Here is a 23,221-nt window from a genome sequence, read left to right as displayed (position 1 = left end):
AAAGTAGGCCATCTCCCAGCGCGATCGGCATCCTGCGCGTGCCACCTGCAGGTCAGCACCAACGGGGGCCCTGCCTGGCAGGCGTAGAAGATTCATGGTTTCTCCACCATGGGTGTGTTTTAGTACCCAGGGCTCGCACTGCAGGTGGAAACTGGGCCACGGTGTCCCCAGACGGGGACGTCCGAGGGGAACGTCCTTCCCAGGCCGTGCTGGGCTGGCCTGGAGCACCGGGAGCCCACGGTGCAGCTCAGCCCCAGCGTGCAGCACCGGGAAATCTGCATTTGCATCACGCCTGCACCTTTCAGTGCGTTGGGGATTGAACTGACAGCAAATTAAGCTGTTGTGCCTAATTAGAAGCAGGGTTTAACTCTCGCTGTTGTGCAAAGCGATTCACACTTGGTGGCACTGAGGAAGAATTTACCTCTGCCTTGAGACAGCAGCACAGGTAGCAGCTCCATCAGGAACAGGATTAGAGCAGTTCCAGCCCAGGCAGGAGGCCATCAACAGAGACTCAGCCCAAGGGCTTTTAAGGACAATGCCCTGCCTTGGGGTTTTGGCTTTATCACCTGAGACACCTGCACAGAGCCAATGTCAAACACACCCTGTTGAGCTCTTCAGCTCCAGTCAGAGCCTGCAGCTCCTGATCCCATCCCATGCTCCAGCAGAGGCAAAGGGCAGCCCCGACACCACCCAAAGGCCAAGCTCTGAGCACACAACTCCCCAACACCAGGACAGAACCAACACAACCACGGTGCAAGTGTGGCGTGACACAGTTTACAGCTGCCCACGGTTTTGCATTTCTATCAACGCTGCACCACATCACCTTGGCAAACTGCAGTTCCTCCCTGTCCCTCCTTTCCAACACAAAGGGAATTACAGATAGACCCTCAGTAGAAAGCAAGTGAGTTAGGACAACAGCACCAGCCCTGCTGTTCCCTTCCACTCCACTTCTCCAGCATCCCAGGCCCCCCAGCTCAGCCCGGTATTGTCCGGGGCTGGTGCCAACCCCACACTCAGGGGATCTCCAGCCATTGGGTGAATTCCAGCATGATTCCCCCACTCCAAAGGACACTCCCTTCTTCACTGACAAAAATGTTAAAGAGGGTCTATCATGACTTCCTATCACAGCTTTCATTAACAAACACATGGATCTCCTGGCACTTTTAATAACCTTTGTTTTTTGGACCCACTGCTCGCTGGGTTACCTTGCAGGACACAACTAAGATAACTCAACCTGCATAAAAAACCACCATGAAATCATGCCATAAGCAGTTACTTCAGTGGAGTTTCCCCTGAGGGAACAAGGAGCATTTCAGCTGATCAAAACAATTTAATTGTGCATAGTTTTGACAGAAAAGCAAGTTAATAATTCTACTAATAATGGAGATTTTTGTATTCTTTGCCCTAAATGTTTATAGTTTCCAAGGTTGACAAGGGGAAAATAAGAAAAACAGAAAACCCCAGGATTTCTGAGACTTGCCAATGGCTCCAACTCCATCTGAGTCCTTTTCCTCACACAGCCAGAGCTCAGTGCTGATGGTTATACACACACCTGCTCCTTCCGTGCACTTGCCCCATCAAGGAGCAATAAAATTCCTCCTCTGCAGCCTCCAGACCAAATCCTAAATTGCTCTGCACACTCTGGCTGATTTACTGCAGGCAAAGACAGCACATCACAGCCAGAAACCAAAGGGAAAGACTTTCACATAATGACTTAATTTGCAATTAAACAATTCAACTTTCTCTCTGAAGTTTCTCCAAGCTAAAATTATAGATATACACACGTGCTATTCTGGGAAGCTGCAGCAGCACATCATCCAAAGGACCTGGCCTGATGGAAATGGTTCTGTGCTACAGGTTAATTTTTGGAAACCAGAGCAGACTGCTGGTGTGTATGCCCCAGGTAAGAGGGGAAAAAATCTGGGTTTGTTAACAAAAAAACCCAGAGAAACAGACAGCAGAGCACCTCTGTAATGCCAGAAGTGTGTGTGAAGCTTGGAGACACACCTGAGATCTCATCCCAGCACAGCTCAGAGGCGATGGCAGGGCAGGAGGTGAACTTGTGCAACAAGAAATTTGTTTTTCCAAGTCACAATCAGACTCTGGGCTGAAAGTAGTGATAGGAAACCCATGACATTTTTCTTAGGGAAGGGACCTCCAAGCCTGACTGGACCTTCAGCTCCAGCCCTAAAAGTCCTCCTGAATAAAAATACCCTCCAGGCCAACGGGGTGACGTGCACAGTATTTGTCTACTTCAGTGACAAGTAGTTTGGCTTTCAAGTCCATTTCACCAGGCAAGGTCCCCAAGTATTTCATTTTCAGAATGAAGTTTACCCAGTGAATTCAGGTGATTAACATCAAAATTAACAAGTCATACCAAAAAATTGTTTTCTGTAGATTTCACTACCTACTCCACTAAATGAAGGTCAGAAATGCTTTAGACATTTTAAGTGGTTGAGCTTTGCTCCAAATAAAAGGCTGGCTTGGGAGAGAACACAGGAAACAAAGCACTGAGAGGAAAATACTTCTTTTTTCCGTGGTATTTCAGTAAAATAAGGTGCCAGTCAATCACTTTCTCAGTATTATACATTTATGCAAATTCCACGCCCACACCAGGGTTTTTTTGAGCTGATGAGGAAGTTGCACAGCAGAGGCAGCTCAGCTCCCTCCGCCCTGCGCTGCTGCCCCGACCAGACACTCGGCTTGTCAGAGTCCTTGGAAAGCTTCATTTCAGTTAAACTCCAAGTTTTCCCCCAAACAGGGCTTTTCTGCCTGTGCCAGCACGGACACAGCGCAGTGCCAGCCCCGGGGTGATGCAGGAAGCTTTTCACCCAGAAATAGCTTCCCAAGACACCGATTCCACAGGGTTATGCACCACCCATCCCACTGCCTGACGTGGCTTCACACCCAAACCTGACTGAGAGGCACAGGAAGGGCACTGGAATGTTCTCACGAGCTGCAGGACTGTCACCTTTTTGGGAAAAGCAGCAGCACGATTTCTGCACAAGGACCTGCCCCTCCCCAGTGCCACCTGCACCCCTGCTTCTGCATGGACACAACTGAACGTCACTATTTAGTTTTCCAAATAAAAAGAAATAACCCCTTCACATATGACACAGGAATGGTGGCTAAGTGCTAAATGCTGACTGCTTAGAGCAGCTCATCCTCCAGATCTGATCCTAAACTCCACAGGATCTACCACGGCACCAGCTGATTGCAGACTACCAAAAATGATAACTCCATTTGGATTAATATTCCAAGTAATGACACATGGAATTGGTTATGGTAACTATTCCCAGGATAGACACACAGCAGACTGAAAACTTCACTAATTCACTGACACAGGCACACAAATCAGAACGCTCAGTGCTGCAGAGACAGGACAGATCACAGGGCTACTAGTAAAACAAACACCATAGAAACAACACTGGAGAAAAGAAATAAAATTAAAACCTCAGCATTATCCAATTCAATGGTAATCTGCCGGGAAAGAAAGAAGGGGAAGAATTGAAAGCAAGGATTAGTAAGAGAAACGACACATACATTTCATGTTAGGATCTTATAAATCATTTAACACTTTAATGCTGCAATCCAACATTATTTCTGCAGTGGGCACGAGGAACATCTGCCAGCGCCGGGTTAGGGAACAGACGCTGCTGGGAAAGCTGTGCCAGGGAGCTTGGGAGGCAGGATGTGCCCTGGCTTTGTTCCTGTGCCAGTGACAAACCACGTGGGCTGGCTGACCTGGAGCCAAGGACTTCACCCTCGGGCACGGGAGTGTCATGAGCTGTGAGCAGCAGTGGCAGTGCAGGGGCTGCATTTCCACTCTGGGGGGAAAAAATGGAGCTTTCCTATCCAAGTCCTGCAGAGCTGAGGCGAGTCAGCTGGTAGGCACCCGGAGAGACGTGCATGAATGACATGTTTCAGCACAGTGAAAAACTTGGGTCTAGCCTACACTGTCAATGTAGTGCAGTTTTGTGCCTATTAAATACTCCACAGTATGCTCCCCGTCACTGAGCCATCCTGAGCGTGTGCCAAGCGAGGAGTCTTTAGCAATATGTAAAAATTTGAGCCTTCCCACAGGCTTCTGTACATCTGTGCTCTCCCCACGGGTTTTGCTCGCTGCTGAGGAGCCCCAGCTGTGGGACCTGGGTGACAGGAGCACACCCCTTGTCCTCCCTGCACTGCCCACCTTCACCAGGGACACAGGCCAGGAGGGTGAGGTGTTCTGTGGGCTGGGAGATCCAGCAGGAGAGGAGGAGCCCCATCCTTACGCAATTCAGGTTGTTCCAGCGAGCACCACGTGGTGCTGCAGCAGAATCACAGGCGCTGCCAGAACTGCCCCGGCGCTCTGTGGCTGGACACGGGTGGGGAGGGACAGCTGAGAGCCCTGGGAGAGGGACAGCACACGGGGTGACAGCTCTGCACTGAGAGGGGTTCAAATGGGCTGTCAGGAAGAAACCCTTCCCTGTGAAGGTGGGGAGGCCCTGGCTCAGGTTGCCCAGAGAGAAGTCCTGTGACTGCCCCAGTCCCTGGAAGGGTTCAAGGCCGGTTGGAGCACCTTGGGCTAAGGCAGGGATGGAACTGGGTCATCTTTAAGGTCCCTGGCAAGCCAAGCCATTCCATGGTTCTGTGCTTGTGAGGTCAATAAGCTGCTCACAAGGGTAAGTTCTGCCACCTCAATGCGTGGAACCCACGTCTATGTAGGGACTCCAGGACTTACAATGGGGTTTTTACAATGTAAGAGGGTTTTTTCCTTCTTTTTTCTGTTACACTACAGGATGATTTTGAAAACAAAAGGTGCTGCCTTTTAGGTAGCGACTAAATTCAGTTCTCTGAGTCACAAGGGAGAACAAATCCGACTGCACTGCTCACAGCCAGACAGTAAAAGCTGTTCTACTACTACTCACAGTCTATCTGTGAGCAATCAGCTGCTTCTTCCGACTCGGAAATCACTTCACAGGCAGGCATATCCTGACTCCTTATGTAACTGAGCTACTGCTTCAGAAATTAATGCTTCTGCCACACTTTGAAGATTTTTTTAGCATCTTGTGGGGTTCTCCATGGTCTGAATGGTGCAAGGTATGTTAACTGCAGCTTCTAGAAATACTGCTTCATCCAAGTTAGCTGAATAAAGTCTAAGAAACTCCTAGAAATTGATTTCCATTTTGGAAAATCTCTCAGTGGCCAACAGCATTTAAGGAAAACCCTCAAAGCCTTGACTTGGGTCTCACTGGTGTATAATATGTACAGTATGCATCACCCACTGCTTTTATTACTTAAGGTGACCTTGGACAGTGGCTCCTAACTGTTTTAACAGGAGAAGGAACACTGAGCTGCTAAAGAACTGTGAAATGTGATCTATGGTGAACCTGTTACACCCCCAGTGCTGAACATCAGGAAGTACCAGCCCTCGTTAGAGGATCACCAATCCCATTCCCAGGAGCAGACTGACTTCTGCAGGCCACAGCCAGCCCCTGCCAGGTGGGATGTCTCAGCGAAGGGACCTTGAGAAGAGGACACAAGGTGATGCCCCAGCACAGGATTTGGCCACTTGAGCAGAGAAGGACGATGTGCTCCAAGCTGACACCTGCAGCTGTGCCCTTCCCTATGAGCCTGCTCCCTCCCCATCCCACAGGGATGTGCTGCTTTCCTGCAGCTGGCTAGGGAATTCCCTCCAGCCAGTGGACTTCCTCAAAACCACTGCTGCTGCACCATGAGAAGGCCCCAGACAGCAGCAGAGCAGCAGCCGGAGCCGGGAGCTGGGCTGTGCCTGGCAGCACATGGGAAGAGTGTTCCTGGCAGGGCAGGCAGCACACCCCTGGCCATCCCTACCCTTCGGGCATTTCCCTGGGAGTCTCCTGCTCCCTGGCACTGCCTGTGCTCCCTGGGCGTGCTGGGAGCAGCCCACACGTGCACATGCACACCCACATGTGCCAGGCTCCCACTATTCCCTCCCCAGAGCCTGGGCACTATGTCCTGCTCCTGTCTCCTGGGGACATTCCCAGCTGGCCACGATGCTCCAGGTTCCTCTGCCTGTGGAGCATCTCCCTCCCTGGCAGCTGCTACAAATGAATACTGCTATTATGAAACACTGAAGTTTTTGCCCTTTTTGCTGTGAGTTGAGCACGAGGCAACAGCTCCAAACCCAGCTGTGGGGGAGAACCAGACTGAGACACCACCTGCTCCTGGGCACAGCCTCCCGTGGCAGTGAGAGCCCTTCCACATCACAGCTTCCCCCAGCCCCAGCTCCTGCTCCCCAACACCTTCACTGGAAGGGGTGTTCCTCTGTACCCACTGGGTGGCATGGGAAGAACCTCAGCTGATTAGAATTCCAGGAGAATCCCCAAATCCCAATCTCAGCTGACTGTAGCCATTTCTAGGAACACAAGCATATGGGTGCATACACACCCTCCTGATGTAAATAAAGAATAGGTCTGTACCTACAGAAGAACGTTCTTCTCAACCAGTCAAGAGTTGTATGTAGGAAAGGGAAAGAAGAACCATGGGTGGGTGTACAGAGTGTTTCCATCTATAAATCACAACAAGATCACTCAGTTGTACACAAATTCCAATTAACTACAAAACACCCTCTTGTTGCAAGGTTACATGACCTGGTGAAGAGTCACCTAGACCCAGGAAGCAGATAAAGAGGTTATAGCCTTCATAAAAAGGTAACAAATTGATATTTTAGAGTGCCAGCAGCTGCAGGGATTAGACTTAAACTTGCCAGTCTCAAGTAGAAAAGCAACAGAAATAAGCTTAACTTCAAATATGATTTCAAAGGTATTAGTTGACTAAAAATGTTTTGTTCCTGTTCCAGCCTAGAAGTGCTTACACATACAAAACACCATGAAAAAGCAGGAGTTTTATTTTCCTTTACTGAATAAAGGCAGTGTTTAACAGGATGATGGACTGTACCTTACCTTTTCTCCATAGCCTCTATCTTTGGTCATCATTTCCCTGAGCGTCTGTAATACCTTAATGCACAGTTTCTCCTCATTCTCCTCCAGCAGCTGTTTTGTGTGCTTAATTAACCTGAAAAAAGCCATCAATCAGGTTAGTGCAAATATTCTAAAAATGGGCTAAGATACATGTGGTTATCTTCATTGGTTTATGCTGCAAACAAGCTTTATCATCACACTCTTACACAACCATTTTGGAGCGTTCTCTCCAGAGCAACAACCGACAGCTACCAGGGGAAGCTGTGGAGGAACCTGCAGTCCCTGGGCAGGAAAAGAGTCAAAAACTCCCTCTGGCTGCAGGCAGCAAGGAATCAGTGGGATCCAGGACCTGATGGTCCCCCAGAATGACCACTTAACAGTAAGAAATCTATTCCACTTAAAAACCACACTGAGAGTCCCAGATGGTGCAACCTGAAATCCATCCCACCCAGCTCTTGGGACTACCTCAGTGCCCAGCTTCCATAACCTCTGTATAGAGCCCACCCCTCCAGGAGGTGATGGGAGAAGCTGGATCTGCTTTGAATTGCCCTCCTACATGACCCTGTAATCTTTCCCCTTCCTCCTCTCTAACTGTGCTGATGCCCGTGACAACAACTGATCCTGATGTGTTCACCCTCACAAACATGACTGGGCTGAAGGCAGGTATCAATAACTGGGATCAGCTCAAAACTTAATTCTTTTGTACAACTGCTCAGGACATTTATATCCTGCAGCAAACGGATTTTTAAGCATTAGCTGGGAGAACATATCAACCAGTCTTTCCCCATTCCCACAAGCAGGTTCCCCCCCCCCCCCCAAGGAGAAATTGCCTTGACCATATCACAAAATACTGATTTTTACAGGTATTTTAGAGGATATCAAGTATTTACCAAGCTCAGCAGGAGGGTTCCATTCCACAGGGCATGGGAAGATTGGGAAAAAGCAAAACAAGCCAGACTTCTAAGACAACTTACTTGCAAATGAAACCTCCACTTTCACATTTCCTCCTGGCATCCGTGTTCTCTGGAAAGAGCAGCTCAGGCCTGTGGAGCACATCCACCAGCACTGACAGCTCTGCCTGGACCAGAGGGCGCAGGCGATCCTCCAAGGCTGACACTATGTCCTAGGAAACAACCACAGCCAGGTTTAAACTAACATGAACAACACACACATCTATAGGTGAAGTAATTTTACAAACGGCAGCAGAGGGTCAGGACAACCAGGTCTGTCCCGCCTGAATAAGTTAAAAGACCTCAGGGTTTGGTCAGGTGAGACGTGGGAGCTGTGCAGTCACCTGTAACCTCTCGATGATGTTCCTGTAGTCCCTGGAGGCGGCGAGCACCGAGTCCCTGCGGGCGGCGTTCCGCGCAGTCATCCGCCAGTTCATGGCAGTCTTCTGCACGATGTTGTGGGATTTCAGGAACAGGTTGTTCACCTGACTGTCCAAGTCCACGGGAATTGCAATCGCTCGGCTTTTTGCTGCAACAAGCAAAATCAGCGGGAATTGAGCCCAGAGCTCATGAACCAACACAAAAAAACAAGACAAAGGTCTATGCAATTCCTTCCTTCTACAAACTCTCCTTCACAGCATGAGAGGAAACAGCCTCTAGCTGCACCAGGGAAAGTTTAGATTAGACATTAGGAATTTTTTTTTTCACAGAAAGGGTTGTAAAGCATTAGAAGGGGCTGCCCAGGCAGGTGGTCAAAAAAAATCCTGTGGCTGTGGCACTTGAGGACATGGTTTACTGGTGACCACGGTGGTGGTGCTGGGCTGATGGTTGGACTTGATGACCTTAAGAGATCTTTTCCAACCTTAACCATTCCATAACTCTCTGAGTGTATTCTAAACAGGGCAGTGCTCAGTCCCCATGCAGGGTCAGGCCTGGGCAGGACTATGTTTAGAGGCTTCCACACCTCAGAGCTGTCACTGTTTTTAAAGTGTGGGAGTAGGAATCTGTCCCTAAACACACACCCCCAACAACTCGTGCTGGCACAATTGGACACAAAACCAGAACCTGACCCCACATCCAGTGCAAGCTACTCTTGCAGACACTGAAGGTGAAGCAAATTTATGGGCAGGAGTGGGACTCCCAGATGCACCAGGGGAGGGTCAGGTTGGACATCAGGAGTTTCTTCATGGAACGGGTGGTCAGGCATTGGAACGGCCCAGGGAGGTGGTGGAGTCCCCACCCCTGGAGGTGTCCATGGAAAGCCTGGATGTGGCACTCAGTGCTCTGGGCTGGGGACAAGGTGGGGATTGGGCACAGTCAGGACTCGATGATCCTGGAGGGCTTTTCCAACCTCAATGCTTCCATGAAAAATATCTTCCTGCTGCAGATCACCTGCAGGAGGACTACAGGGAGACTGCAGAGAGAAAGCACTTCAGGTGACAGTGACAACACCCACTGCTCAACCATGATGATCCATCAGCACAACCCTGGCTTTGTACTGAGCCTGGATTATGAGTAATCCCCAAGTGGCACCTGCAGGACGCAAACCGCACCGTCCCTGTGGCAGGATGACACACAAGCAGCAAGTCCTGGATGGCCATGTCTGAGCAGGCAGCTCTGCTCACACCCACTCCTTACCTACGTCTGAGAGCACCCGGATGCAGCTCTCCACAGAGGCCTTCTGGCTGGGCATGAGCCAGGTGCAGTGGTACACCCTGAACACCCCCTGCAGCAGCTGCACGAACACGGGCTGCCGAGTCTGCAACGCAAGCACAGCACAGTCACAGCCCTCACTCTGAGCTAACCCCAGTCCCAGCTCAGCAGCACTCTCCAGTCACTTCTAACTGGTCTGCAGCACTTGTTGGGCAACTCCCTGTGGTAGCTGGGCTATCTACCACAGGATCAGCAACTGGATGGGAAGGGTGGGAACCAGCGCTGGAAGGGAAACATGAAACAGGAGCTTCTGCAGCAGAAAGCTGTGGTAATTGAGGCTTGACTAAGCAAAGGAAATAAGCAGTCACCTTCATCTGTTTAATCAGAGCTATCAGCAACCCTGGCACACAGATTCCTCTTTTAGTGTTGACCAGCAGCTGACTCAAGAGGCCACAGGTAAATGGGACTTGGCTGTGTGACAGCACAGCTCCAGAGTTGAAAACTCATAATTCCAAGCATTATTAGCTGGTATCTAATTCACTGAGAAACCAGCTGTGTGTTATTTGGAACACAGGCAGTGGCTGGTGGCAAACACTGCAGCTGCTGCAGATCAGCCAAAACCCAGGTGTGGTTTTCACCCCTGAATTTCACAAGGTGATCTTCCACTACAGACAGGTGAGCTGCTCCAACACACCCATGTCCATGAGTTCCTTCACCTTTGCAGCTGCCCAACAATAGTGACCAAAACTCCATTTGGCTCTGTACAGTGATTACTTAGCAGAACAAAGTATTTTACCTGTAGAGGAAAGAGCATTTTAAATATTTCAGACTGAGAGGGAACACCCCATGTCCCTGTGCCCACGAGCTATGGAATGCTTCTATCAGCTAAGGGAACTACACCACAGTGCAAACACCACAGGACTTAGGAACCAGGGAAAGAATACCTCATTTATGCTGGCCAACAGTAAAGCCTGTTTGCAAGAAAAGAGTGTAGTTAGAGTAAAAAGCCAGACCTATTAGCTAATTAAATCTATTATATCAATTAAATAAAATGCACAAGAGGAGAACCAAAATGCAAGCCCCCAGAACTGCTAGGAGGCAAATAGCCATTATCCTTTCTGGAAGTAAGCCAAACACCAAAACCATGGCAAACAGCAGCATTCACCCAGGTCCCTGAAAATACCTGCATGTTTGGATTTAAACCACCCACACATTCCTTTCGGTTCATGTCTAAAGATTTTTTTTTTTGGTCTTAAAAAGCCTTTAAGATGTTTCACTTGCTTAAACAAGGTCAATAAATCAAATAGGAAATTTACTCCATGTCTCTCGTGTCTCCAACTGCACTTGGGAAGGGAAACCCTGGGCAGCAGCAGCCTTGGGAGGCAAACAGGCTGAACAATGTTTGTTAAAGAGGAGCTGCGGGCAGCTGTCCTTTGCCAAGAGATTCGTGTCCTCCTAATTTTATACGATCTGAGCCACATGATAGATGGACAAGGTGTTCCCTGAACCAACAAGGCTGGGCCTGACTCAGGGCAGGAACAGTTTCAGTCACACAAGCCCTGACATGAAGGAGCAGGAGGCAAGAGGAGGCTGGCAGGGGAAGGGACGGGAGCAGGAGGTGCAGCAGGAAGGGCAGGGAGGGACTGAACCCAGAGCAGAGCAGCCACATCCCTCACCTACAGACATCAGCCCACCTGCAGCACCTCAGGGGGGAGGAAATCCCACCTGGAGCAGGGATGGACACCAGGCAGGGGGTCCCACAGGCTGTGCTCCTCAGGGGGAGAATCCCTGGGTATAGACAAGGGTATTGACAGGCAGGAAAAGGGAGAGAAACTGCTTTTAACTTGGAGATGTAAAGATGAATCTAGGACAAGGCAGATCTATCAACTGAGATGGGAAAAGAGGTGAACCAAGTGACTTCATCCTGCTAGACAGAGGGGGAGATTGAGAAACTAAAGAAAAACTGCTGATATAACATTAACAGATGGCTAAAATAGGATGGCAAGATGTGTGCTCAAATGCTGCATCTCAGAGATGACAACCCTGAGCGAGGCAGCCCAGGTACATGGCACAGAGGGGAGGGCAGAGCCCTGGGGACAAGGCCACAGTCTCCATTTCTCACTTCTTTGATGAGCACAGAAGGTGATGAGCAATAGCAACTGAAGTCACCTGAGGAGCAAATCAGCTGCTGCACTGCTCAGACTCATGTGAGGTCAGAGACAGGGGTAGGACTGGATGAGCTTTGACACCTGGAGATTGCACGGCAAACATCTGCCTTTGGCACCACCAGGTTGCATCAAGTTTCAACAAATGCCCCTCTCAACCTCCTGCCAGAGCTGCCAGGCACCTGACTGCTCCACCACACCCTCCCAGAAGTTACTTATTAATAAAGAACTGTGTTATCTCTGTGCAAACACAGATATTAGGGTGCATCCTGACACTGCTGTTCTGCTGTACACATCTCTGCCTTCTCCCCTTCACAAGTGTTCCAAGCTCCTCCTTCACATTTCCCCAACTTTTGAACAAGGCAAAAACCTGCTCAGTGAGACGCATGAGAGCTTCTGGATTTTTGTTCTGGATCCTTTCTTTTTTTTAAAGGGAAACTAGAATCTTTCTATAAAATATGCTTTCATTAATCAATCACCCTTGCTCTCTCTGTGATGCCCATGGCACCGGGTTGGATGAGATGGGCTTTAAGGTCCCATCCAACCCAAACCATTCTGGGATTCTATGACACACAAGAACTCTTCTCCAAAAGACCTTGGTGGTAGCGCAGAGTTGAATCCACTGATGAATTAATGTGACACCTGAGCTTTTCTAGAAGAACATTTGTACTGTGATCTACAAATCTTTCCATTTCTACAGCAGAAAGACTGCTCTGGTCACCAAGAGCAGCGACGTATTTGCTCCCCCATTACAAGGTGTGTTTCCTTGGCACTGGTAGATGGCACCGAAGCAGAATGAACACAACTGCCTTGGCAGTGCTTTCCCTGCTGTGTGTCTGTGCATGTCCCCACCTGCAGGGTGGTGCTCTGGTCAGAGAAGGGCGAGCTGAAGAAGGTGGTGACGATGCTCATGACGATCTCGGTCACGTACTTCTCCAGGATGGAGTCCGCGTGCTTCCTGTCGCTGGTGTTGTTGCAGGCCTGCAGCACAAACCAGAGCAGGGTCAGGAGCAGCTCACCAAGGCAGCTGAGTGAGGCTGGAGCTCCTCATTTCACCTTGTCCTGGTCCCAGCACTTCAATGACACCGATGGCACTGGGGCTCTGCATTTCCAGCACGTGCCAGAGCAAAGCCAGAGCTGTTCCTGGTTTGATGCGCTGGCACAGAGCACGGCTGGGGGGAGGGGAAAAAACCACAGTGTCTTGGAGGAAAGCAAGAGGAGGATAGGAAGGACTGAGGTGTAATGCTTTCGTATGGGGAAATACTTGGAATCCCAGGCAAAAAGCCATATGGCCAAATAAACGGCAAGCCTGGAAAACAATCTGTCCTGACCTGCCAAAAAACGCTGAGTGCCGCTCAGGAAGGAGCTCAGTGATCCTGGCCAGAAAAAGCAGGCCAGGTGGCAGGACAGAAAAGGCACTGGACAAAGGAGCAGGGTGTGGAGCTTCACTGAGCTTTGGTTTGGGCTTGTTTTTTTTCTTTTAAAAAGGAAAATATTAATGTGTTCCATGGAATATGACTAATGAAATCCACAGGCATACGGAAAAGGAGGCACATATTTGCAGGAACAGAGTAATCAGGGTACTTATTGCCTTGATGCACTGGCATGTCTTATCCTTACTGTTCTGGATTAAAGAGGTTTTTAAGCTTTCTGAATTCAGTTCCTTGATGCAGATACATTACCCTACAGATGTCAACCAGGAAGTTCTCAAACAGCTTCCACATGTGGTTACTGGTGTAAATCTCTTTCATTTCTACTTCTGTGTCCACATAGCAGTGATTCAAGAAGTTGATGTATGCTATTTTGACCTAAAAGAGGAAAAAATAATTAATAAAGAATAAAAACCTGAATGGTGGCATGAACAAACAAAGTCACATTAAAACTGCTACATAAATAATTTGGAATTCTACTTCTTCCTTTTACTTAAACACTGATGAAATTTAATGCCATGAATAGCAAGACACCATCCAATAAAAAACCACCAGGATTACTGCAGACAAAACGTCAGCATAATAATAATTTCCAGTTCTGCAGAACCATCTGTTCAAGGTTAGCAGCACATCCATAAACCTCTCTGCCTCAAGAACCCTATAAAATAACCGAGTACAGCATCACATTCCCACTTTCAGGGTAAGGGGTAAGTATAAAAGGATTTAACTTGACTGTCCAGGTTGACTGGGGGTGCCAGCAGCAGCAGCAGGGAAGGACTCCTCCAGTTTCCCAGCTCACTGCCCACCTGCACCACCCCCCTTCCCAGGCCAGACTCAGCAATATCAATCCTCTCTCACCCAAACCCAGCACATTTCAAATAGGAACAGCTCAGTTCTCCCACCAGCCCTCACCTCAGGAATGCAATCCTCGTGGGTCACCACCCTAACAATGTCATCCAGAGGGAGGAGGGAGTTGCACTTGATTTCTGTGTAGACGTTTTTGCCCTCTGTGCACACGGCCAGCAGCTCTACCAAGTGGATGTGGTACATCAGGGGGCTGTTCTCGTCCATCCGGTCCCTCTCCGACCTCATCATCTGCACCAGGGTCTGGAAGGAGGCTCTGTCGTTGTAGAACACCAGCACATCTTCCCCTGCGTTCACCAGCTACAGGGCAAGGAAAACATTCCATCAGCAGAGCAAAGCCTGGGGTCCCCCCACAGCGTCCCCCTCTTTGGGGGCTGTCCCTCTGCACAGCCCCACTGCTGCTCCTCAGCCCCTCAGGGCAGCTGGGCACTGCTCCTGGGTTGCCCTCACGGACACAGGACATTTCCTCCTGGAGAATTAACTGACCACTTCTGAACTGCTGAAGAAGTTCAAAGCCAGTCCAGCTGCCTGCTTAGCCAGAAGCTGTGCCAGGAAGTTTGTGGCTTTCCATTGTGCCTTTCCATTTCACGTATGTCACCTCGGGTGACTTTCTAATGCAGCTGTGGCCAGCCCTGTGCTGGTGGAGAGCTGCCCGGGGCACAGTGGATGGGAGGACTGCAGGGCTCACTCCTTCCGCCCTTCCCAACAAGCACCAGCTGTTTTCCAAGGCCAGGGAGTGACATGTTAAGTCACACACTGAAGATTTCCATCAGCCTCACATTTGACACCTGACTGGACACGATTTCAGAGCAGCTCAGACCTCCTGGAACTCCAGGAAGGGAAGGAGATCGAGCAAACAGAGCCCTGGTCCAGACTGGGCACTGCTGAACACACAGTTGGAGGGAGCCAGGGCTGTCCTCCTGCAGAGTTTAGGAAAAACAGCAGGATAAAATGCAGAAGAAAACCCCCAGAGCAGCTGCTGACCCTGGGGAAGCCCCTTGCTGAGCATCTCACACTCAAATATGTGTTGAGAAGCTCATGGAGCTGGCTTTGAGCTGAACAACAAAATATGGAAGATTTTCGGTCCATCTATCAGGACTGACGCTCAAAAGCCAGATTTGACAAATCTGATCCTGGGGCTCCCCCTGCTGAGGAGGCCAAAACATCCCATCAGATGTGCAAATCGGCCAAACAGATCCCATCCAATGTCCCACTTAAAGGCATTCATTCACCCTTCTTACCTCTCCCTTTTATCCCGACACCCCAATTTCCCATCAGCCACGCACCTAAAGCCAATCCTCATCTTTTCCCCCTTCAGCACCTGAACAGCTGGATAAGCACATCTTGCTAGGACTATCTGCAAGGGCTTGTAGAGACAGGACAAGGGGGAATGGCTTCAAATTGAGAGTAGGTTCAGATAGCAGGAAAAATATGGGTGGTGAGGGCCTGGACTGGGTGCCCAGAGAAGCTGGGGCTGCCCCATCCCTGGAAGTGCCCAAGGCCAGGCTGGACGGGGCTTGGAGCAGCCTGGGACAGTGGGAGGTGATTCTATGGTGGTTCTATGATTTCATTAAAAAAATCCCATCAAAATGCTATCATGGTGAAATTCTCCTTTTGTTTTAGTGATCTTCACATTAAACGACTTCTCTTCAAGCCAATTTTTCTAGAGAAAGGCCCCCTTGCTTCATAACCCCACCTACACGCTGCTGCATACAGGCCTGGGAAGTAACTCCTGCCATTAATAACCATCCCCTCGTTACACCTGTGAGTCAAGAGCTCAGAGAGCTTTTGGTCACAAAAAGCCTGAGCTTCCTGGGAGCTGCAATGCTCTTTTTGCACGGTGAGAGCTGTCAGCTTCTTGGCAGTCCCCGAAGCGAGAGGATCAATTTGTCATGTTCACCAACTGCTATGTGCAAACTTCTGTTCAGACCCTGCAAATCTCTGCAGCTCTCACCTCAGCCATTACCATATCTTGGCATTTCTTAATGAATTTCCCCTCTGCCTTGACGATGGTCTGCAGGAACTTGATGTACTGAACGTTCCTGCCGTGCGTCTCGATGCAGTGGACGAAGTGCTGCACCACGCGCTCGTTGATCTCGCTGCAGAGCTGGAAGTTGTTCATGAAAATGTGCTGCATTGTCACTGCTTCCAGGATCTGACAGAGAGGATGAAAGGAAGGGAAAAATCAGAAAATCGACAACCCACCACATCCCCGCTGAGGTCAGGGTAAAGCCAACACTCCTGCAGGCGCAGGGCTGGAGGGAACTTCACTGAGGACCTCAGCTTTCAACACCACTGCTCCTAGCTCAGCCTATTTTTCACTCCACTTCAGCCTCTTGAACTTTCTACACTGGAACAGCCCTAAACAAACATCTCGCCAACTTTTGAGGCTTTAGAATGAAAACAAAATGTGACCTCTTCAACCAATCTTGCAACAGAACAGCCCCAGAGGCCTCACCAAGGACAATCCAGTCCCTTCTCTCGCTAGAATGAAAAAATAAACCATGGCCTGAGGTTATTCTTACCCCTGGGTTAAGGAACAGGTTTATGTGCTTGTGCAGCAAGGCCTGGTTCTGTTGGTTCCCAGCACAGAAGTTCTGCAGAAACTCATGTGCAAGCTTCATTATCTCCTGCATCCTCGTGTCTTCGGCCTGGGATTGCACGACAAAGAAGAGGGGGTTAAAAGGAATCCAAAGGTTCACGCTGAGGTGAGCACAGGACGAGCCACAGCTCCAGCAAGGGAACTGTCACGTCCCTCACACCCCGAAGGAAAATAAACCTCCACCCAGTTCACAGACGTTTGGGATGAGCTGGGCCAGCTCCACGCTTCCAAAGAGCGTCAAAAATAAAGCCCATAATAGAAATTACAGTAGTTTATTCTCTAAAAGTGCCTATTCCACAGCCAGGCCCGCCAGCAACGTGCTTTAGTCACTTCTACGCTTCTGAACATCCCAGCCCGCTGGCCAAACCACACATCATCACCTCGGGGCTACCCAGGAAAGCTGCCACGTTCCACTGCAGCTCCTTCCGGCAGCCACGGACCGGGAAAGCTCATGGCAAGGCAGCGATGGAAAGTTGCTGTTGCACCAGCTCAGCCCAATCTGTGTTTACTGGAACCTCCACACTCCTTGCAGCCTTCCAAGCACTGCTGAGGAACTGGTGCCCTTCCTCTGACGTCAGCGTGGATTCCCAACCCGCTGATGGCAGAAGCCGCACTTTGGAAAATTACTGTCTGTTTTTATTTTTAAGGAATTTCACGTATTTCCAAGGGTGAAACCCCTTCCACACGGCCTGTCCCATGCACATTCACACGCAGGGGACAGAAGGGTGATGAGAAGGTGCTGAAGGGTGTTTTTGCTGCTGATTTTTTAGCAAAATGTGACGCAAGAAACCACAAGAATTAACATTAATCAAAGCTACTGTGTAGAATTACTGGTCCTCAGAAACCTGTCGAGTTTGGAACAGAGGACAGCAGAGTGACCAGGAAAATGTGAAGAGGTGCCTCAGCTCTGCACTGATAAATACCTGTCACCTGTGACTAATGAGCAGCCAACCTGATGGCCTCGGGGTGTGCTGTGTCAGCACTACCTGGTGCTCTGGAGGCTCACCAGGCACAACCCAGGCCCAGTGGGCTCCAACCTGCAGAGCTGGCAAGTGTTGGCACTGATATGGCTAATTAGGAGCAGTAGACCTCAGCTGGAGAGCCAGTTGGTATTTATTCACTTCTCAGGGGGAGTTTAGGGCTCTATCAACTGGGGGAAGGGTCTGTATCTACTGCTGATAAATCCCCAGGGGACCAGGCCCCCTCTCTTCCCTCGGTGGTCCCAGGATGGTCACGCAGCTGCCTCACAGCAGTGACAAGGGGCTTTCTTCCACCTTGCTTAACCTCAAGGCAGCACCTGCCACCCATGAAAAGCTCAGAGTTGAGCCTTAATTCTCAACTATGATGCACGAATATTTCTTCAGGCAATAGTACAGACCTGTATATTCAAAGACTTCAAATAAACAGAGTTTGTCTGAGCTCATTATTTCTGAGTGTGGCTATTTTACAGACTGTGAGGCTACACAAACCGGCCTCTGTGCATCCAGTGTACAGGGAAGAGGTTCAGGAAGATTCAGAAGAGGTATGAAAAGCCTGTCAACTCAACACAAAGCCTCACCTTCTCGTAAGGGATCTGCAGCAGCTCCAGCACCACGGCGTGGGCTCCCATGTTCCTCAGGAGTCGCTGCTGCTGCTTCCTGCTCTTCCTCACCGAGGCCCCCTCCTGCACGCAGAGCTTGCTGAGCCGCAGCAGGATCTGCAGGAGAGACTGGCCTTAGAGCCCCAACTCTGGCTTTTCTTCCAGAGAACGCCAGGTCCCAGAGCAGCACCAGGGACCAACTCATCTGCACGGAGCAGAGCGGCTCCAGGCAGCACCTCCAGTGGCCCAGGCTCCATCCGTGGCATCTGACTAGGGCTGCTGGACTTGGATGATCCTTGTGGGTCCCTTCCACCTCAAGATACTCTACAATTCTGAGATTCTACGCTCCTGCAGAACTCAGCCATGTCAAGTGAACCCAACATCAGGCTCCACAGCAAAGCCACAGACACACCTCCAGCTCACACCACACCAGCACCACAGCATGTTCTTGATCTGGTATTTTCTACGTTAAATTTCAACAACACAGTGGGTTTGAGTGCAAGGTACTCAGGACAGGGCAAATTAAATGGCTTCTCCCCTTGCTTACTGCCTTTGCAGTCCTTAACAATAAAAACATTGTGTTACCATTGAAACAGCAGCAAAGTCACATTTCTCACTAATCCATTCCTAAGGAAAATACACGCGTTGTGCTTATTCTGTCCTGGCTTCTCATTCAAGTTGGGATTTGTTATTACTCAGCAAATAGTTTCCACAATGGCAGAGTGACTCAGACTTTCCTGGGTGCCTCCCTCTGACTGCAGCTCTCCAGAGCTCTGTTACTCATTTACACTTCCAGTGAACTATCAAGAAGCAAAGTTTTACCTCTTTTACTACCCGGTAGTTGTAGCTGCTAGTACTTTCAGGCTTTTGAGACTTGCTGTGACCTTCCTGAGGATAAAATCAGACAATTTATTAGTAGCTTATACTACTGTCTACATGAAGGCTAAAATTACCGTTCTAGGATAGCGCCCGCTCTCCTCCTGGGAAGGATTGTCATCCTCCAGCTCTCTGACAGCCTCAGAAAAATACATACAATTATCCTGTCAAGTCACATTGACCTCTAGAACACAAAATAAGGTGAGGGTGGGATGATTTCAGAGACAGCAACCTCCTGTCCTTTGCCTGTCACATTCTGTCTCTAATCAAGTCTCCCCTCAAAAAAACCCCTTACTTTCTCTCCCTCTCTGTTGTTATTAAACTGTCACTGCACAAAAACCAAGAGATTCCTTACAGCAGTGTGTACAAGAAAAGCAACAAGTACATTACTTGTATTTACTTCCGACAATAAATGTTCCTAAAGCAGGGGCTGCTTCTTGCATCCCCTCATCCAGTCTTTCCTATTTGACTGCAAATTATATGGAAGTGAAGATGCTCAAGGAGTTCTAAGCCAGATGTGCATGTTGTGGAAATCCTACGTTACCAGGTACAGATAAAGCACAGTTCTCTGCTGTCATTTAATCCAGTGCCATGACTCAAAATGCATCACCTGAGCAGTTCACAGCTCTGCCCTTACCTTACTTGAGGTACTTTTGTCTGCACAAATCCCATGCCATCGGTCAGTACTGAAAGGACACAGCTGGGGAGCCAGAGCAAACCCAAACCAGCCTGTTAGACCCTAAAGGCGACACCTCAGTGGCTGCTACTGGGCATCAGCTGGCTCAAGTTCTCCTCTAATTCCTGCCTCAACCTGAATGCAGTAGAGAGAACCTCACCTAAGCAGTGTGCTGGGAAGATGGGCCTTGTCACAGTTCTGAAAGCAGCTACACCCTCCAAACACCCACCCAAATCCACACAAACACAACCCAATTACCTCTTTCTTCTTGTGCTCGTTTTCACCTGGCACACTGTCCATGGCCTCATCAGGACCTTGGCCTTTGTACACCCAGAGCTCAGATTTCTCTACTATTGACCTCAGCTGGTCCAAATCTTGTTTGATCTGCTTGTAGTTGTCAACATCTTGGCTGGTAACAAGCAGTTGAACCTTACAGAGAGGCAAGACATTAAGTTGCACACAGGGCTGGGCTCAGCTGCCATAAATACATTCAGATGAGGAATAACTCTCTCCAAACACACACATACCTGCTTGAAAGCCTGAAGGACTTCTTGTCTCTGGCTGAAGTGCCTGAAGAGCAGCTGCAGTGCCCCAGACACCAGGGGAGGGTAATCGTGCATCGTTAAATGCAGCAGAACCCGGAGAAAAGTCCTGCCCCCGTGATCATCCAAATCCAGAGGGGTGTTCTCCTCACTGGAAACACAGCAGGAGTTAACCAGCACATTAGACTGAGTGCCCCAGCAGGTTCTGAGTCCACTTGGCAGTGGCAGAAAACCTTTTTCCTTACTTTTAAATAAGGAGGGAAATTGTACTGAGGTTTTATTGCAGCATTGAGCTGAGATGCACTAAACCTGCACCTTGGCTTTCACCCACACCACAGGGCCCTCCCCTGATGATCCTTCTGGCTGAAGAACCTTGTCTGTGGTTTTTGATCCAAATGGACACTACTTTGAGCTGCATCAAAGCCATTTTAGAAAAATGAAGCCTGGGTAACTGTAGCAGCTGTTTCCAAGCTTTTCCCAGTCCCCACCTCACTTTGAACTGGAGACCCCACTCCTTGGGAGCCCTCCAGCCTGGGGACTCCCCCTCGATTAGCACCTGTGAAGAGATACTTTCCTTCCACCAAAGATCCCCTCAGCTTGTTCTTCAATATGTTCAAAGTCCAGGGCTCCTGGGAAAATAAACAAGACAAACACATGAGGTCAGAGAGGGGCATTAAAGACGTTTTTCTGGCCTAAAAACATTTCAAATGGCAAGCTGGGACCTGAAACAATCATCCCCATTAGCCCCTTGAAGATTCCAGAGTCTTCCCTAAGCCACACAACCTCCTTCCTTGCAAAATAACCCACCTGGTACATTAGCTGGCATTTCTTGACTACTGCTTCCAGTGGGGGATTCAGACATCTGGGCATTGCTTTCATCAAATTCGTGTTTAAATATACAAAGCAGGCAGGAGATCCTGTAGTCCAACCGCACGTTCAGAATAAACTGATGACACAGAAGTAGGAAAAATGTTGAAATAATTTGTGTATTTCCAGCACATCTACACCTCACACAAAGCAGAGCTACCAACGTGCAGCATCAACTAAGTAGAGACGTGGATTTAACTTGGAAAAGTTACCCAGGGTGCCAGGCCCTGGCACAGGGTGCCCAGAGCAGCTGGGGCTGCCCCTGGATCCCTGGCAGTGCCCAAGGCCAGGCTGGACACTGGGGCTTGGAGCAGCCTGGGACAGTGGAAGGTGTCCCTGCCATGGCAGGGGGAGCACTGGATGGGGTTTAAGGTCCTTTCCAATCCAAACCATTCTGGGATTCCATCTTTCTAAGATACACAAATGTTGCCTTAAGAATCCCCAGAATTCAGTAATATTTTCCAGGTATTTCAACGAGCATGATACACCATACATAATAAATACTTACAAGCAAAAAATGTTGGCAGAGTTTTGGTGCCTCATTACTGTGTGATGCTGGCATCCTCACCCCATCCCCCAGGAAGGGAAAGCAGCATTTCCAGCTCCCTCCTGAGCACGTGCTTCTGTTCTCCCATGGCATGAGGACACAGGAGCAGGACACGAGCTGCCAGGAGCCAGGCTGTGCCATGCAAGTTACCACCTCAGCTGGGCTGGACCAGCTGCTGCCAGGGAAACCTCCAGCCTAGCAGAGACCACCTTCTCCATGGTCTTCCTCGTAAGGAGCTACAATGCCAAGAACACTTTGCAGCTTTCGGGGAAAATGCTTAATGCCAGTTTGAATAGCCCCTGGTAACAGGGAATCCTGGCACACTGAAATATCCCCCTGCACATGCCAGGCCATGAGAGAAGCTCTGGCTTGAACTAAAATTAGCAATGGTGCAAGGAAGGAATGGAGCCTCCCCTGTGCTGCATCTGCTGCCGAGGGAAGGGCACAGCCTCCCATGGGGCACAGGGAAGGAACACCATGGCTCTCCTGCTGCTCTCCTGCCTTCGCCCACCAGGCTCTGGCAGCATTCTGACCCCCAGGACCTCGCTGGTGAAGCTACTGAGCAGAAGAAGGACTCCTACACCCAGAGGGGGAAGATGCATTTCAGCATAATAATTCTGAGTCAATAATTAGGAAAAAACGTGTGTGTCCCAAAGACTTTGGGGTGAGCAAGTGAGAAAACCAAACAGGGATGGAAGAGAGAGAGGCTGACTGTGCACACTGAAAATACATGTCAGGCTGATGGCTCTGCAAAGAGGAGTCTTGAGATCTCCTCATTCCTTGGGGCACTTCAGATGGCCCTGCAGACTCACAGAGCCTAGTAAGACAACAGTGGGGGAAAGGACAGCTCTGCTTCAAGTCAGATACTCACAAATCACTGCTAAATATGCAAATGTCTCCTGCAAGCTCTTTTCTGGTAAATTCTTTTCAGTAGTGGCACGATATTGTCACGAACAAGTTGGGAATCAAGTGCCTGACAAGGTCACCCTTGCAATGCTTTCCCAGTTTGAGAGTGAGAAACACATGAAAAGGCAGCAGGACACAATTAATGCTTGGAGACAGCACAAAATGCTGCATCAATCTGCACTGCTGGTACCTGGAGTATCTCGATGATCTTGAGCTTGGTGTCCATGACCAGGATGTCCTCCTTCTCTGGCTCGCTCTGCTTGACGTTCCCCTCAGGGGCAGCTGCCAGCGGCGTCATGGGCAGGAACCCCCCGCCCCTGAGCACCACCTGGGTCATCAGCTCCCCCACGCCGTGGATTGACCTCATCACATTGCTCCCTTCAGAGAGGAAACAGCCAGGGTTAGGGTGCTGGAATGGGACTGAGTTAACAGGGCACGGGCTGGCCACATCCTACAGAGAGAAACTGTCTCAACACTACACATCCACACCCTGGGGACAGGGGCAGCCAACAGAAGCACTGCAGTACTTGGAGAAGCCCCCTGCCCTCTCCCATCACAGGCACTACTCAGCTTTACAACCAGGCCATGGACAGAAAGGAGATTTCCAAGCACTGCATCAC

General features: G+C 49.6%; 1 protein-coding gene across 11 annotated transcripts in view; it reads right to left on the bottom strand.

Annotated features, from left to right (window-relative positions):
• Window positions 1-23,221, bottom strand: part of ITPR1 (inositol 1,4,5-trisphosphate receptor type 1) — a 156,815-nt gene that overhangs the window by 68,375 nt on the left and 65,219 nt on the right. For 4 of the 11 annotated variants that reach the window (XM_017735227.1, XM_017735230.1, XM_017735231.1 and 1 more), the window contains 18 exons: window positions 22,792-22,979; window positions 21,089-21,227; window positions 20,856-20,910; window positions 20,267-20,432; window positions 19,998-20,168; window positions 19,010-19,075; window positions 18,167-18,304; window positions 16,532-16,657; window positions 15,961-16,161; window positions 14,055-14,306; window positions 13,395-13,520; window positions 12,565-12,693; window positions 10,492-10,518; window positions 9,533-9,653; window positions 8,239-8,423; window positions 7,919-8,067; window positions 6,927-7,038; window positions 3,454-3,480 (listed from right to left, as the gene is read on the bottom strand). In XM_017735227.1, the coding sequence (XP_017590716.1) occupies window positions 3,454-3,480; window positions 6,927-7,038; window positions 7,919-8,067; window positions 8,239-8,423; window positions 9,533-9,653; window positions 10,492-10,518; window positions 12,565-12,693; window positions 13,395-13,520; window positions 14,055-14,306; window positions 15,961-16,161; window positions 16,532-16,657; window positions 18,167-18,304; window positions 19,010-19,075; window positions 19,998-20,168; window positions 20,267-20,432; window positions 20,856-20,910; window positions 21,089-21,227; window positions 22,792-22,979 (2,378 nt within the window). The remainder of the gene's footprint in view (window positions 1-3,453; window positions 3,481-6,926; window positions 7,039-7,918; window positions 8,068-8,238; window positions 8,424-9,532; window positions 9,654-10,491; window positions 10,519-12,564; window positions 12,694-13,394; window positions 13,521-14,054; window positions 14,307-15,960; window positions 16,162-16,531; window positions 16,658-18,166; window positions 18,305-19,009; window positions 19,076-19,997; window positions 20,169-20,266; window positions 20,433-20,855; window positions 20,911-21,088; window positions 21,228-22,791; window positions 22,980-23,221) is intronic. The other 7 variants (XM_017735229.1, XM_017735235.1, XM_017735236.1 and 4 more) reach the window with 2 other exon arrangements.

The sequence above is a fragment of the Corvus brachyrhynchos genome, unplaced genomic scaffold (assembly GCF_000691975.1).
Source record: "Corvus brachyrhynchos isolate BGI_N302 unplaced genomic scaffold, ASM69197v1 scaffold95, whole genome shotgun sequence".
In the NCBI taxonomy this organism is placed as follows: domain Eukaryota; kingdom Metazoa; phylum Chordata; class Aves; order Passeriformes; family Corvidae; genus Corvus; species Corvus brachyrhynchos.
The sequence above is the reverse complement of the archived record's forward strand: the minus strand, read 5'-3'. Positions and strand labels throughout refer to the sequence as shown.